This window comes from Sorex fumeus, unplaced genomic scaffold, assembly GCF_029834395.1.
Source record: "Sorex fumeus unplaced genomic scaffold, SorFum_2.1 ptg000122l, whole genome shotgun sequence".
Lineage (NCBI taxonomy): Eukaryota > Metazoa > Chordata > Mammalia > Eulipotyphla > Soricidae > Sorex > Sorex fumeus.
In genome coordinates this window covers 35647079-35665110 of record NW_026606179.1, presented here as the reverse complement: position 1 = coordinate 35665110, position 18032 = coordinate 35647079, and the positions used below count along the sequence as shown (strand labels likewise).

The following is an 18032-nucleotide window of genomic DNA, read 5'->3' as shown; positions in this document are numbered from 1 at the left end:
CTCAAAACTTGCATAAGAGTCATATATATTTAAAAGGATAAAAGAGAAAAAAAGCAAAGTCTTAAATAAATGTAAACTGTTATCATGTTTGCGCATTCAAAGATTCACTGTTTTTTTATTAATTCTCCCCCGTAAAGAGCAATATATCCAATATAACCCAATCAAAATCTTAGCAAGGTGTTCAAAAACATCGAAATGCTGAATCTAAGACAATATGGAAGTTAATGGAGCAGAAATATACTAAACAACTTAAAAAAAGAAAGTCGAATGATCTATACTCGATTTCTAGACTCATTCTTGCCTTACAAGCGTGAGGTGGGAATCTAATCCCATTTGTTGCTGGCATGGACTCAGTGGCTACGCTGCCAGGATCCCTAGTACCATCTCCAGCCACCACAGCCAGTAGTGTAAGACACAGAAGGCACAGGAGTATTTAAAAGTGCTGGAGCGAAGCAAGCCTGCCCAGAGGGGAAAGGGTGTTGCTCCATTCGCCCAATCCTCTCTGGAAAGAAAGATGGCGGCCGCACGGGAGCCTTGTGGACAGTAGGTTTGAGCCGGGGGTGGGGGGCGGCGGGGCCTCATGGGAAGGGGGGCGTTCTGGGCCGTCCTTCATGCCCGACCGAGGTCACCAGCTGCCCCCCACGAGCGGCTCTCCGGCACGGCCACAACTCCAGAGCACAGAAACCAATCTCTTAACTATCTAACTTTTAATAGAAATACTTCCAGGGTTAATAAGTAAAATAGCAGAAATCCAAAACCGCGTGGCCGCAATAGCGGCCGCGCGACATCATTTTATTCTTAAACCCAGCTGTAGAAAGCAAATCATTTCACAACGCTGTTTCAGCATATCTGATTGGGGGGGGTCGTAAACTCTAAACAATAATTGTGCATCTTCTATCGAAACAATGTATCTAGTCAAAGTAGATAGAGTATTAACTAGAACTCATCTGCTTCACAGGAATTGGGAGGGGTGGGAGGTGGGGTTCTATTGGGGTTCGCGGTTAAAAATAAGTATTGGTAAAGGGAAATGTGTTTGATATTTACATGACTGAGACCTAAACCCGAAAGCTCTGTAACTTTTGCCACAGTGATTCAATAAAGAAATAAATTATTAAAAAAAAAAGTGCTGGAGCGATAGAACAGTGGGTAGGGCGTTTGCCTTGCACGCAGCCAGCCCAGATTCGATTCCCAGCACCCCAAATGGTCCCCTGAGCACTGCCAGAGGTAATTCCTGAGTGCAGAGCCAGTAGTGACACTGTGCATAGCTTGGGTGTGACCAAAAAAGGAAAAAAAAAAAAAAGGAGTGAGCTCACTGGTGAGCATGTGTGCAAGTCCACAACTGAAAAGTGATCACCACTGAAAATACTGCACAAGCACCATGACCACACATATATATATGCGCATATATATATAACTATTATATTATAACGCATATATATATAACTATTATATATAACTATTGCTCATGAAGAAGGGGAGTTTTGATTTTTTTTAAATTTTAAAAAGTTTACTCTTCTCCCCTTTAAAAAAAAACTAGCCTTAGAATAACTACATAACCCATAGCAAAAAAATATGATTTATTACATTATACATGAGTATTAATTCAAAATCAAAGAACTAAATAGCACCTAAAACTACTAAACTTTTAAAAAAATCAGAGGAGAGAAATCTTGTGAATTTAGGTTAGACGACTTAGATATAATATCAAAAGCATAATCCGTAAAATAGACTAATGCTTATCAAAATTAGAAAGTTTTGCTCTTTAGAAGATTTTTTTTTCGGGGGGTAGGGGCCAACCACAACCGGCAGTGCTCAGGGTTTAATTCTAATTCTGTGCTTAGGGATCACTCCTAGTGTGGACTGGGGGATTATATGGGGTGACAGAGATCAAAAATCAAACCCGGGTTGGCTGTATGCAAGGCAGAACATATTGCATACATAAAAGGGCACTTTAGGGGTAGGAGTGATAGCACAATGGGTAGGGAGTTTGCCTTGCATGCTGCAGACCCAGGTTCGATTCTCAGCATCCCATATGGTCCCCTGAGCACTACCAGGAGTAATTCCTGAGTGCAGAGACAGGAGGAGTAACTCCTGTACATTGCTGGGTGTGACCCTAAAAGAAAAAAAAGACACTTCACTCATGCCCACTATACTACCTCTTCAGCCCCTAATGAAATTGTTAAGATAGCCACAGAAAAACACTAGCTAATAATTTATCTTAGTTTCTTAAAAAGTGAAACATATACCAAATAACCCATCTATTATACTACTAGGGATTTACCCAAGAAAAATGAAAGTGCATATCTAGACTTTTATACTGATGGTCACTGCAGCCCTAATTCTACACTGAATGAAAATACTCATCAAGATATGAACAGGTATATTGTGAACAGTATACTGCATACACTGCAGTACAATACTACTCTGTGATAAAAAGGAACTATCAATCCTTGCAAGAACATGAAATTCAACATAATTCTGTTCCATATTTCTGTTCAAGTCACACTGAAAAAGAACACACTACTTGTTTATATAAAAGTATAAATTTCTACAATAACGGTGAGTGATATTGAAAAACAAACAAACAAACAAAAAAACCCAAACTACTAATTGCCTTGCCAGGCTTTGCTGTGAGTATTCTATATGCAAAAACAGTAACAAGTCTCACAATTTGTTGTGACACGTTACCGGTGTCCGCTTGAGCAAATCGATGAACAAGGGGAGGACAGTGCTATAGTGCTACTAACTGCCTGGGGTGGGAAAAGGAAGATTAGGAAGGAAGAAAACAAAGGAAAATGAGGAAACTTTTGGGAGTGATGGAATATTAACTGCGGTGATGGCTTCATGTCAAAACTGATTCAACTGTGCATTTTAAAGGTATACAGCTTGTTATTTCAGTGGGTAGGGCGTCTGCCTTGCATGCAGCCAACATGGCCGACCCGAGTTCGATTCCTCCGCCCCTCTCGGAGAGCCCGGCAAGCTACCGAGAGTATTTGATATGCCAGACACAGTAACAACAAAGTCTCCAATGGAGACGTTACTGGGCCCACTCGAGCAAATCGACGATCAACGGGAGGGCCTTTACTTTATTTTATTTCATTCCAACCCCCACAGATCTGTCTTGTAGTTATTGGGGAGAGGGGATAGACAACGCGTAGCTATGGTCAGGGCTTACCCCTAGCTCTGTACTCAGGTGTCACTCCTAACGGGGCTTGGGACCAAACCTGGGTTAGTTGTGTACTAGGCAAGTGCTTCACTCACTATACTATCTCTCTGATCTCTCATTTTACAGACACACAAATTCCAAACTACACACAGAATAATTTCCTCTGAAAGCAACCCAAAACCAGATGAATGCATGAGTGAATCAGAAAAAACAAACTTTGAAATAAGTGGGTAAGGCTAAAAATATCTTGACACAAACCTGTATCATGAATGGTGGTCTGAATAATGAAGGGTTTGAATCCTACATCTGGCAGATCAGTTTTAGCACCTGCACTGAACCTTAAGAGATGAGCCCTTATACACGTTATAGTCCCCTAAGCAGTGCCAAGAGTGATACCCAAACACAGAGCCAGAAGTAAATCCTGAACATTGTCAGATATGGCCCAACACCCTTCTGCCCCACTCCCCCACAAAAGTATGCACACTCTGAAGGGAAAATTGGAAGAAAGTGTGTATCAAAATATTGAATGCACATGTGATCTAATCAAGCAATCGTATTTCCAGTTTATCTTCCAGAAACTTGTACAAGGAAGTTCAAAGTTCAGTATAGAATCACTGATAATAGTTAAAAACTGGAATATTCATTAAAGGAGAAATAAACATATAAGTGATATCATGTAACAATATCAAAATTTTAATGTTGTCAAAGACTAAAAAAAACAATTCAAAGATTAATTTAAACCTGTTAATTAAGGAAGTGCTAAGGTCCACAAAGTTCCTATGACTTATTCTTACCAAATGTCTTGTGTCGGGCCTTGAAGCTTGCAACTGTTCAAACTCCTCTATTTTTGCAAGATCTACATCTTCTTTTAATTCCCAAGTACTATCTTCATATGGTAATGAGCACCATTTTACTAAGTAGTAAATAATAGGCTGTAAAAAATATATTTTTTACAATTTTACTTCGCAAAACTGAGAATAGAGTGTAACTACACCAATGTACATTAATAAAACAAATTAAAACACTTTTGTATTTTTAGGTTTTAACTTTTAAACAGTCAATCTGCAAGTGTTTCAAATTTTCCTTAAATATTTTACTAAATATTTACCTCACCAGTATCTTTATCTTCACAGAAAGAGACTTCTAATACTCTATCTACTTCAACATAGTCTGGGTTGAACGGTTCTTCTTCCATCTGAAACAGTAAAAAAATAAATAAACAATACCTGACAAAGCAGAAAGAGGAGCGTACATGTAAAACAAAGACAAATTAGCTCTTCACTATAGAATATGTAAGTTGCATTTTAATTAAATTACCAAAGGAAAAAGAGAAACGCTTGCATTTCATTTTAGTTTCCAAAAGAATCTAGGTTATTTGTCTATTATTTTTTACATAAAACATCAACCGCATAACTTTAAAAGAGGTAAAAAACAAAAAAGGTACTCCAGACATTAAGATGTTCTAGAAAGTAAGTTCTTTACAAATGTCCTAAAAGCAACCTTTTTGACCCCTTGTCCTCCTCTTCCTTGGGTATAAAAGACCACTCATGTCACTGGTATACTCATCTCTTTAATTTTGCTGTGCCAGGGATCAAACATACTTTTGAGGCATGTTGAATAAACACTCAACCACTGAGCATATCACTGACCCCTCAAACGCTCTATTTTTTGATGGTTCCTGTTCTCTTTCTTAATTTAATTTGTTAAGACTTTGTGTTTAAGGTCTATTCATCTAGCTCAAGGCAAAACTACCCAAGTTACTTCCAATGCACTAGTTTACTCTTCAGAAGCCTTCACCAAGTTCAATTGTCAGTTTTAAAAAATGCCCAAAACAGAGAATCTCCTTTCTTTGCTCTTCTAATTTTTTGATGCTGGAAATGAACTTGGGTCTCTTACCTGTGAAGTAGGCGCTCTCCCACAGAGCAGCATCTTTGACCCAACCCTTTTCTCCTTCCTCCTTCCAGTTTCACTGCTTCTATCTTGAAGGTTTGCAAAAAATTAGTCTTCACCTATTGTCTTGCCTTCCTTTACTCTATTTTCCCATTGTCCCCAGAGCAAACTTTCTCAAATATAAATCTTAGATACTGTTCTCTTGCTTCAAATCCTTTGATTCTGCTTGGGGTTCACATCCACATTAGTTATTGCCAAGTAAACTGGATCCTATATTTTCCTCCATCTTGCCTACAGTTGTTTGACACAGCTGGACTCCAGATTTTATGCTCCAGAAATAAAATACCACATTTCAAGCTCCATGTTTTGCCACATTTCCATGTATTTACACCTGTTTTTTACTCTTCTGAATAGAGTGCTGTTCCTTCTCACGGACAGGGCTGATCCCTTCGTATTCATGAAAGGCATACTTTCAAAGAGTTCTGCCCAATTATCTTTGTTGCTTCTGCTCTGCTTGAATCTCTTAATATACTACATTATTGTAATTTAGGTTTGACTCTCATAAATGTTTCCTGAGTGTTTAGAGTAACTTGCATGTTTTTATATAGGATACATTAAAAAAAAAAAGGGTACATCAGAAAGGTAATGTGGTACTTTAAGGAAATCAGTATTGCTCAATCTTATATTGTGAGCTATAGGGCAACTGTATGAGAAAAGTTGGACATCATAGAAATGTCAAAATATTGTATTTCTAAGATCTTCAACTCATTAGAAACCTCTATATCAGAACGAAGAGGCCAAAAAATTTTGAGAACTGTTGAACATCCACGCACTGACAATTAGAATCTACTCCTGTCTTGGTGCTCAGGGGTCACTTCTGGTAGTGCTCAGGTTGTATGTGCCATAGGCGTTAAACCATGGGCATTAAACTAGCATGGAAATACATCCTTTCAGCCCCATGAGCTATCTCTCTGGCCCAGAATCATCAAACTACTTAAAGTAGCTAGGACACAACTCTAAAAAATGGCGAAAAAAAATCTTTATACCACTACAATGCAGTGATTCAAGTTAAGCCTCCAATAATGGAACAAATAAATAATGAGTGGCTCCTGATATGATTCACTGAGAATAAAGCATCATTTCTTTGTTCTTTTAAAAATATGACCGACCTGAGGAAACATCAAATGACTCCAAATTTAAGGACATTCTACAAGATAAGCCAATCATACTCTTTTTAAAAATGCTGAAATGTCAACAAAAACTAAGGACAACTAAATACAACATGCAATTCTGGATCAGAATATAAACACACAGGCACGCATTCCTTTTGCCATAAAAATAATTAGCAGAATGATTACGTGTAATATGCAGAAGTTCTGCAAATGAGAAAGTGGTTCTACACGGATGTTTATTACGCTTTCATCATGTAAAAGAATATTTTCAAAACAAGTACCGAAGTATATGCAACTTACTTTCTAATGGTTTAGAAAAGAGGTGTGTGTTTGGAAAGGAGCCTGAAAGAGAGGGAGCGAGGACAGAATGAAGATACGACAGTGACAGAAAGAGGGGAAGAAGTGCAGAGGAAGAATGAATATAAAAGATAAAGCAAGCATGATTAAATGTTAACATTAGAAAACCTGGTGAATATATGAAAATCTGCTGTACCATTTGTACAGTTTCATTTTTCAAAATTGAAACTTTTTTTTCAGGGCAGAGAGAGAGTACTGTGAGGCGCTGGCCTTGCACAGGGTTTAATCCTAGGCATTGCATGTGATCCCCAAACACTTCGAGGAGTGATCAGTGCCTCCGGCACAGAGGCAGGATTAATTGCTGAGTACTGCCACATGTGGCCTCAAAAATAAAAATTAAAAATAAAATATTTTCAACTAAAAAAGTTAAGTGTAGATAAAATAAAAACTGCTCTAAGATTTAGTTACAGTAAAAAAGAATAAGACACCTGGAGCAGCATAGGACAGCATATCAGGCTATTGAGTAAGGAATAAAAGAAAAATTTTCATATTGATTGAAGCCTTGTACAAAGAGGCACAGTGCTGGGAAAGAAAAAAATGTAAACCATCTAATATATGAAAAAATCTTCCAATAATTTGGAAAATTACAATTTCCAACCCTTGGAAAACTTAGCAGTTGACATTCTTTGAGATATTACCACATCTGCATTCAAGTCATAAGTGCTGAAATAAATACTAAACACATTTTTATGGTATCTAAATTATCAGTGTTGCATTTTAACTAGTTTCCAAATGAAATTTAGGGAAAGAAAAATGTTTCACGCAGGTCACATTTGATTTGAAATACTAGAACTAGAAGTGAAAGGATTAAAAAATAATTTATTTAAAAAAAATTAAAATATCACATGTTCAGAGTTCAATTCCTATCAATGCCATTAATTTTGCTCTTACATCTGCAAAAAAGTGTGCTCTTTGTGCTTGTCTCAGTTTGAATCGTTTGATCTTCTGCTGTATCCTTTTATCTTTCAAAAGCTGCTGCTCTGTGGCCCATTCACAGTGAAGATAGGAGCTAAAATTTGTATAAAAGCAATATATTAGAAGAAAATAGAAAACCACATTTAGATTAAGATATATTTTCCATCATGAAATACAATACAAAAATACTATCTTCAACTTCATAAATAAGAGTCCATCAAGTAATTTTGTGCCAGTAGACTCCACATAATTTCTACAAGAAATTCAGGATGAATCACTACATTCTAAGATTGATGTTGAAATGGCTGTAACTTGCCATCCTGAAAAACAATAAACTTAATGACCAGGGATACAAGATGTAGTTTATAATTTGTTTCTTCATTATAATGATTTTAACATGATCAGAAAATTTGTTTGGAAACTACTATAATTATTTTAAAGAAAGCTTTGACTAAACGATAGGAAAAGTTTAATAAATCTGAAATGCTCAAATAAACAAATGATACCTCCAGTTTTCAAAGAGTCCTGCATTTTGATATTTCTTCTCAAACATATTTTCAATTTTATATTTTGCTTTTTTCATGTTATAATGGCTTCTAAGTTCATGACATAATGAATAATAGTGACTATAAAACTACAGGTAAAATAAAATTATTTTATATAATATTTAAATGTTAAAAGGTATTTATGCCACTTATCATTTTTCTAATTAAAATACTTACTAATTTTTATATTTTACAAAAAATTCTTCTGTGTCAATCATCACTCCAGGTGATATCTAAGAAAATAAGATCAATTAATTATGAATTCTATAATGAGGTCATCGAATATAAAGTATAAAATGTGACAAAGCATTACTTACTTCCTTTTTTACAGTTCTGGAAGATAGAATTTTGTCTACAATTGCAGCATCTTCTTCACTGGGATTCTCCTACGCAAGGAAGGAAAGAGAACTGCATTTAAGATTTCCTTTAGTATGTTAATTGACATGCGAATGCCTGTGCTAGTCGCCAAAAAACCAAAAATGGGTGAGCTGGAGAGCTAAAACTGAAGGTAAGGAGTTTGCTCTGCTTATGAGCGACCTCAGTTCACTTCTGCCAGACCTCCTGTGCCCCCTCCCCCCATGCCTGAAGTGACTGCTGAGCACAGAGCAAGAATAGACCCTGACCATCATCGGGTGCAGCCAATCCCACCACCCTACAAAAATGTAAAGGAAGTTGTTTTTTATGCTTGTCATCATCTGCATCATCATTGAAGTCAATGTGACACTATTTTAAGCACTTCCCATATATTTATATATTAACCCATTCAACTTGAGGTTGGTACTATCATTGCCATTTAACAGGAAACAAAAATACTGAAGCAATAGAAAGACATGTACTTGTCCAAGGCCTCAGACCACAGAGCTAGCAGATATTGACAATTCAGAGAAGGAAGATCAAAATAATAACATAAATATATATCACTGTCCTCCCATTGTTCAACGATTTGCTCGAGTGGGCACCAGTAACGTCTTACAACAAATTGTGAGACTTGTTGTTACTGTGTTTTGGCATATCGAATACGTCATGGGTAGCTTGCCAGGCTCTGTCGTGCGGGCGAGACACTCTCGGTAGTTTCCTGGGCTCTCTGAGAGGGGCAGCGGAATCGAACCCAGGTCAGGGGGGTGCAAGGCAAATGCCCTACCCGCTGTGCTATCGCTCCAGCCCTAACATAAATATACAGAGATGCTAAAATGTGGCATTCTGGCAACTATGTTCTTAAGGCCAGGGCACTAGACAAGGTCATATAATCCATACCAATGGCATTAAAATATCTTTATATTTGTAAGACGTAGAGGAGTTTTCTATAATAAGAACAACAAACCGAGATAAAACTTCTAATTTGAAAGTATTTTGCTGAAGTGACAGTATGCAGGAAATTCAAAAATATATGCTCGTGGGTAAAAAAATTGTGGTGACAAATTAGATAGAAAGGTAAAAGTAAAAAAGTGTTTCTGGGTTCAGAGAGATAATTCAAAGGAATGGAATGCAGGATTTGCATACAGGGGCGCCGGGTTTGACTCCTGGCACTCAATAATGGCTGGAGCAGAAGAGAAACAAACACCAAGCACTGCTGAATATGGACAAAATTCAAGTTTCTTAATGAATATTAATGGTATTACTGAACATAACTTGAAATCCAGAAGAAAAAAATTAAAGGTTTTAGAAGAAAGTATAATGAAATTAATCAATTTGCGTCGTTTTAAAATAATTTAGGGCAGACCAGAATGAAGTAGAGAGGTTAGACGGCTTGCCTTGCACACACCTGATCTCAATCTCCCCGTCCCAATGAGACCCCAAGTCATCGCCCACGAACGGCCTCTCTAGCTCTTGATCAAGCTGCTCAACGGCCATGATCCCAGAGACTCAGGAACACATCTCGAAACCCAGTGGCTTTTGGCAGAAATCCCTCCAGATTTAAGTGTCAAAATTTTGGAATTTCAAAACCACATGGCCCTACTGCAGCCACGCGACATCATATGTTATTCATAACCAGCAATAGAACACAAATTGTCTACTGTTGCCTTTTCAGCAGATCTGAGTGTTGGGGTAAAATCTCAAATAATAATGATGGGTCTGGTGTCGAAATATTGAATGTGATCAAAGAAGAGAGAGAGTAATGTGGAAATCATCTGACCCACGGGTAGGGGGAGGGTGTGGGATGGGGGTATACTGGGGTTTTTGGTGGTGGGAAACAGGCATTGGTGAAGGGACACGTATTTCATCATTGCATGACTGAGACAAAACCCGAAAGCTTTGTAACTGCTCTCATGGTGATTCAATAAATAAAATTATATAAAAAAAATAATTTAGGGCAGACCAGAATGAAGTAGAGAGGTTAGACTGCTTGCCTTGAACACACCTGATGCAGGTGTAAACCCACAGGGCTCCATATAGTCCCCTGATCCCTGCCAAAAGTGATCTCTGAGCACAAAACCAGAAGGCAGCCAAAAGTGTTGTTGGGTTTGTCCCAAAAATTTTTTTAAAAAGGGGAAGGGACAGTTTAGGCATATTCCTAAATTGTCTGGAATTGTCTGCATTCCACCTTAGAGTATGTAGTTTCTTTTATACTTTATGGGAATCTCTTTCTTCCCTCCCATTTCCTACGCAAAATTATTTAACTTTTACAGAGACTAGCCCATATCCAAAAGGACAAGAACAATCAGTGTAGATACAGGAAGAGGGAAGAAAGGGACTCATTCATTCTTGGTGGGAATGCTGACTGGTTCAGCCTTTTTTGAAACCAATATGAACATTAGTCAAATAAATAAATAAATAAATAAATAAATAATGAGCTCCCATTTGACCCAGAAATATCACTTCTGGGAAATTACTCCGGGGGTCTAAAACCATACAGCAGAAATGCCATGTGCACTTCAATGTTCATTGCAGTTCTATTGACAATAGCCAGAATCTGGAAACAACCTAAGTGCCCAAGAACAGATGACTGGATAAAGAAACTATGGTACACGGTGGAATACTATGCAGCTGTTAGGAAAAATGAAGTCATAAAATTTGCTTATTTGTGCGTTACTCCAGGCCATCATGTCTGCCCGGAGGGGAAAGGGTGTTGGTCCCTTCCGCCCTCCTCCCTCTGGAAAGAAAGATGGCGGCCACATGGGAGCCTTGTGGACAGCAGGTATGAGCCGGGGATGTGGGGGCGACTAAAACCTCATGGGAAGGGGGGGCGTTCCGGTCCGTCCTTCACGCCCTACCGAGGTCACCAGTTGCCCCCCGCAAGCGGCTCTCCAGCACGGCCACGGCCCCAGAAGCACAAGGACTTAATGCAGAACCCGGCAGCTTGGAGCAGAAAAGTGAACGGACTATGCGTTAATCCAGGCCTCCAGGCCATCAGGTCTGTCCGGAGGGGAAAGGGTGTTGCCCCAGTCGCCTTCTCCTCTCTGGAAAGAAAGATGGCGGCCGCATGGGAGCCTTGTGGACAGCAGATATGAGCCGGGGAGTGGGGGCGACTAAAACCTCATGGGAAGGGGGGCGTTTCAGTCCGCCCTTCACGCCCTACTGAGGCCACCAGTTGCCCCCCACTAGCGGCTCTCCAGCACGGCCACGACTCCAGAGCACAGAAACCAATTTCTTAACTATTTGATTTTCAGTAGAAATACTTCCAGGGTCAATAAGTAAAATAGCAGAAATCCAAAACCAACATTTAATTCTTGAGCCCAGCTGTAGAAAGCAAATCACTTCACAATGCTTTTTTAGCATGTCTGATTTTGGGGGGGGTGGTAAACTCTAAATAATAGTGGTGAATCTTTTATTGAAACAATGAATCTAATCAAAGCAGATAGAGTGTTAACTAGAATTCATCTGCCCCACAGGGATTGGGAGGGGTGGGGGGTGGGGTTTTATTGGGGTTCTTCATGGTAAAAAATAAGTATTGGTAAAGGGAAATGTGTTTGATATTTGCATGACTGAGACCTAAACCTGAAAGCTTTGTAACCTTTCCCACGGTGATTCAATAAATAAAAAAAAAATTTGCTTATTTGTTTATAAATGGATGGACAGAAAGTATCATGTTGATTGAAATAGAGTCAGAAGGTGGAGGACAGATATAGAATGATTACACTCATTTGTGGGATAAAAAGAAATAGTATGAAACTAATATTCAAGGTCAGGAAAAACAGGGGTCAGAAGGATTGGTCAATGGTTGGAAGCTTGCCACAAGTGTGTGTATGGGGGGGGAGGTAAAGGGCAATCAGAATAGAGAAAGGACCAGTAAGATAATAATAATAATAGAAATGATCAGGGGCTGGAGAGATAGCATAGCGGGTAGGGCGTTTGCCTTGCACGCGGCCGACCCGGGTTCGATTCCCAGCATCCCATATGGTCCTCTGAGCACCGCCAGGAGCGACTCCTGAGTGCAGAGCCAGGAGTAACCCCTATGCATCGCCAGGTGACCCAAAAAGAAAAAAAAAAATAGAAATGATCACTCAGGATAAGAACTGAGTGTTGAAAGTAGGTAAAGAGATATACACGATAATCTTTCAGTATCTGTAATGTAAACCATAATGCCAAAAAGGAAAGTGAGAGGGAGAGAGGTAGGGAGAGAAGAGGGGGGAGGGAGGGAAGGAGGGAGGAGGGAAGGAAGGGAGAAGGGAAAAGGGAAAGGAGGGAGGAGAGGAGAGGAGAAAGGAGGAAGGGAGATGGAAAAGAGAGAAAAGAGGGAGAGGGAGAGAGATGGAGAGGGAGGGAGAGAGAGGGAGAGGAAGGGGGAAGGAGGGAGTGACAGAAAGGAAGAGAGAAGAGCCAGCTATAGAGGCAGTGAGATGGACTGAAGGCAAACTGGGGACACTGGTGGTGGGAAATGAAATGTACACTTGTGAAGGGATGGGTGTTGGAACATTCTATCACTGAAATCCAATCAACAAAAACTTTGTAAAAAATCTTTGAACTGTGTATCTCACTGTGATTCAATAAAATAAAGGAGGGGAAAACAAAAAATAAAAACGAAAGAGATTTAAATTTAAATACCAAATATGTCTTACCACAAATAACTGTAAAGGCTGTTCTCCAGGCAAAGGAGCTGAATTCTTTTTTAATTTCATTGAGCCTTTAACCTCCTCTTCAGATTGCTTCCCTTCAGCATCTTCTGCATATTTTTTCCTTTTAATTTGTCGATTTGATCTTCTTTTCTGTAATGAACCATAGTAATCATATTTATATAATTAATTAAAGAGAAAGTCTTAAAATACCTAGTAATATAATTTTATACATTAAATTTTCAAAATTGTATTAAACATTTATCTTTCCTAATTTTTCCTTTTAAAAGAAGTTTACAATTGGTCTCCACAGGCTCACTAACTTCAGTTCAACTTTTTCAAGTTTCAAATAATAAAAAAATTTATTATCTTTATTACTTTTATTTAGAAACATTAAGAATAATATTTATTTTATAGATGGGGTAAGATACACTTTATTTTGTAGCATATCAAATCTACAGTAGTATATTTTTACTTTATAATATTTTTTCAAAATTATTATTAAGAAGAATAAAAGTATCTGTCTCATCTGATCATACCTAGGGCAAAACTATTAAATTGCTAAATTTTTTGCCCCAAATCTTAAAATGTACAGATCAACATTGAGTAGGTAGACAAAACCAGAAGAAATTAAACAATATCTGTAATAAAACAAATGATCCTGTGTTTAAGACAGAATGAAGCAAAATAACTTGTTTAAAACATATATACAAATCAAATCTACTAATATGTGAATGAAGAAGGTACCAATGTTTAATTAACTATACTAGCTTCTCCAATTCTATGACCATAATCACTATCATTAAAGCAGAAGTAAAGCTTTTTAAAAATATATTCCGTGTAGTAATATAATTTTTTAATAACTGAAGTAATTTTAAGTAGCAAATATACATGTCTTTACTTACCTCCCTAAATGGTTAATATCTGATATATCCACTAATTAAAAAAAAAATAACACCTCATTCTGGATTGGAAAATCCCAAAACATTTAGATTTGCTTTCTTCCACTTCCTCAAAATCTACATATGCAGACATCCCAATTCTATTGTCCAATACTTGGTAAATCTCTGCCTTCTTCATTTTTTAATTTCATATTTTTCTCTGTATTTAATAATTTCCATGACATTTCCTCAAAGTGTAACCAGCAAAATAACCCAAATACTCTCCTTTTTGTTTCTACTAGTATCTTCAACCTCGTAGGTCTTTCGAACTTCCAAAGGCTCAATAAAACTGGCTAACTCAGAGCACTAGTGTGGGAACAGACTACCATTTTCATCCAGAAAGGTCACAGTGGTTTTTAATGTGACTCTTACTCTTTTTCTTAACAGTAGAAGGATACTAAGAAAGAAAGGAATAAAATGGTGAGATAATTTGACTAATTTTAGTAGCCAACTCCAAATCTCATTCAGGATAGTCACTATCTCTTAGCTATAAAGAGTTATAGTTTCAAAACTCAGAGTAACAATTTTATTAATAGGGGAGAAAAGGCGTCAAACAAAAACTGTAATAAAAGACTTATAAAAACCAAATTTGCCAATATTCTATTTTCAAAAAGACATGGAATATTATTCCCTAATAGGGGAAGTCTATAAATCTCTAGTCTTATATTAGGCTTAGGAATGTTTAAGGTTCTGTTATGGGCACTGCATGGTTCTTACTGTTCAAAAATTCTTTAAGTTAGGAATAGTGACATTCATTAACAATAGTCATTACCAACGCTGTCTGTCACTAGGCACAAATAATCTAAAAAATAAAAGTGTAAGAGTAATTCATACATCTTTAGACAACTCTGTTACATGTTTTCGACACTGATGTTTCCTTGCTGGTGACAGGCATGGATTAAATACTCTGAAATTCCTGGCTTCAGTAAATAATCAAGAGTGATGTGAAAGAACTCTCTGAATTCACAACAGTGGACATTTAGGTAATTCTTAACTAAACATAATGAGTTCACTTACTGTGAACTGCTCCCTCACCCTACGAAGGCTATTAGTCTAAAATATTAATTTAAAAGCCTGTTACATTAGTTATACATTAAGCAAGACCAATTAGGTGTCACTCTATCAACTCTATTTCCCTGTCACATACTACCTCTAAGACTTAAAAATATGAAGAATAATTTGATATATACATTTTTGTCTAATAATTTTTGGCTAAGGCTTTTTTCTGGCCTTCTTTATGTTTTCAAAGCACAATTTAAGATAGTAACTAATTATTTTTTCAACTTCTTTTTTTCCTAACATTTTCATTGGTATGTCTTAAAGGCATCAACAAGATCAGTCCATAGCACTTTATGAAAGAGGTGAGAAATACATAAAACATTGAAATATATTCACATTTTTAGATTTCTGACTACAAATCTTAAATTTACAAATCTCTCAAGCACCAAAAATCACAAATCCTTGTGATTGTGTGAGATGCCAGGGATTGAATCCAGGGCTTCATCTATAAAAAGCATGCATTATCCTAATAGAAGAAATATTTGGCCAACCCGTTGTTGAAACTTATATGGACCTCTCATAATGCTACACTTAAATATATGAATAATATAAGTTATTTATCAAAATTTGTGTTTGATTATATCAGAAGTATTTTATTCTGCCCGTGTGTGTGTGTGTGTGTGTGTGTGTGTGTGTGGTGTGTATGTGTGTGTGTGTTAAAGCAACCCATTTAAAGCAACCTACTACCATGTGAAAGATATGGAAGAAATGTACATGTGAACCTATCTACCAGTTCATCGTTTGTTAATTACATAATGGAAAAATGGCCTGTATTATTCTAGCAAAAACTAAACTAAATTTTCTCATGTTGAGTAAGTTAATCAGATGTTTTCCTAAGTTAAGGATAACAGATGAAGAAAAAGTCAGGCCATATAATATTAGGAGCTTCAGTCACTGCCCTTACCTCAACTCTTGCAGCAGCCCAGGAGCCTTGAGCCACTACTCTCCCATTGGATAAGAAGCTGCATAAGGAAGAAGAAAGGCCATTCAGGGGCTTTCTGGCCCCATAATTCACCAACTGCCACCACCCCTACGGCCTAGAGTCGTACTTGAATTTTTTGAGAGCAGAGGGTGGCCTGAACTATGACCTTCACTGAATTTTTTTTTAACTTCACAAAGTTAGTTTGAATATCAAGTCTCTCTTTTTTTTTTTTTAAAAAAAAAAGGCAAAATGCACTTACTTTTGTCTATACTAGGGTTTAAAAATAGAACTGGCTCTCTTTGACAGAAACAAACCAAAGGAATTATGTCTAAGAATGATTCAATTCATTTGCCTTGTCATTTGTATGTGATTTTAAAAATTATGTACATTAAATTCATTTAAAAGAACAGTATATCACTATATACTTCTCCAAACTAGCAGCCAGTAGGGACTTTGGATTATTACATAACCTCTAAGGAATTTACTTTAATTTTCTGAAAAAATGAAGGGCGTGGAGAAGATATTTAAGTATCCTCTAAGGTCTGACATTCTAGTAGCATTACGAGGAGCATATCGTAACAATGCTATCATGTAATTTCTACTATCCTATAAACTGAATTTTTATAACTACACTATAGGACATACACATACCTATCAAATGACATTACACTATCTAAATAATTCTACCAATTCATCATTTCTCAGAAAACATTGTAATACTTACTTGAGAGTCTTCCTCTTTGAGTGCGTGCTGTGGCATCTGCTCGGCATCAGATATTTCATCTGAAGAATCATTCTTTCTTTTTTGTTTTTTACCCAATGTAATAATGAGTTTTCTGTTTTAAGGGGAAAAGGGTGAACAGTAAGAACCCTTTCGCATTCTTTCGTTTTGAGTCCTATTAAAATTGCCAGAATGAACCTTTCATATTTTATCACTTGAATGTTCAAAGATCAATCATCATAAAATCCAGTTATATTAAAATTACCATTAACATTTTTAACTTATCTTTTTTCTATTTTAATTATACTTTAGCCACCACCCAGCAATGCTCAGGGGACGAAATGTGGTGCCAAGGACTAAATCGGGGTCAACAGCATGCAAGACAAGCGCCTTACCTCCTGTGCTACCTCTCTAGCCCCCAACATTTTCAAATTTATATTTGGAATAAACTGCATGCATTTTAAAGTAACACGAATAAACAAGGAGTCTAATACTACAATTAACATAGAACCAAGCATAGAAAATCAAGTACGGAACTGTTTTAAAGACAATATGAATTTTCATGGTCAAGTTGTCATATGATAACTATAACAGTTGAAATTACTCATTTATTATTTTTTAAAAAAATAATGAAATAGAAATTTTATGTTCTGATCTCATTAAAACACATGATGCCACAGCCTATACCACCAGCGGGTCACACTCTGATATTGGCATAATTAAAAAATACTGCAGCACTTGCATTAATGTGTGGAAGCAAAGTCCTACTTAATGTTCTTTAATTCCACCTATTCCCTAAAAAGCTCCAATTCTTTGTAACCTCATTAATTTTAACCTCAAAAACCTTATTTTTAAAACATTTTAAGAATCTTTATTTATTTTATGACTTAATTATGTTTCTAAGAATCAAAATTTTTATTTTGTTTTTTGTTCCACTGTCAGCAGTGCTCAGAGCTTACTCCTGGCTCTTCACTTGCGGATCACTCCTGGCTGAGCTTGAGGGACCACATGTGGTGCCAGGTATTGAACCCAGAGTGATCACATGCAAAGTGTTTAAATGCCCTACCCGATGCACTATTGCTTCAGCCCAAGATTTTTATTTTTTCTATTTCCTCAGTATTATGTCTGTGTGACTGATCTTCCCATGTTTTCTCTCAACACATGTAGATACACGTACATTTTGTTTGTTTCACATATTTAAAACAAATGCCTTAAGTAAAAGAGTATGGTTTTCTGGGGTTTTTTTGTTTTTGCTTTTTGGGTCACACCCAGTGATGCACAGGGGTTACTCTTGGCTCATGCACTCAGGAATTACTCCTGGTAGTGCTTGGGGGATCATATGGGATGCTGGGA

General features: G+C 37.1%; 1 protein-coding gene across 5 annotated transcripts in view; it reads right to left on the bottom strand.

The window, feature by feature from the left end:
• Positions 1 to 18032, bottom strand: part of CHD9 (chromodomain helicase DNA binding protein 9) — a 199385-nt gene that overhangs the window by 78153 nt on the left and 103200 nt on the right. For all 5 annotated transcript variants that reach the window (XM_056136930.1, XM_056136929.1, XM_056136931.1 and 2 more), the window contains 7 exons: positions 16683 to 16794; positions 13043 to 13189; positions 8363 to 8431; positions 8223 to 8278; positions 7477 to 7594; positions 4275 to 4361; positions 3961 to 4098 (listed from right to left, as the gene is read on the bottom strand). In XM_056136930.1, coding sequence (XP_055992905.1) covers positions 3961 to 4098; positions 4275 to 4361; positions 7477 to 7594; positions 8223 to 8278; positions 8363 to 8431; positions 13043 to 13189; positions 16683 to 16794 — 727 coding nt within the window. The remainder of the gene's footprint in view (positions 1 to 3960; positions 4099 to 4274; positions 4362 to 7476; positions 7595 to 8222; positions 8279 to 8362; positions 8432 to 13042; positions 13190 to 16682; positions 16795 to 18032) is intronic.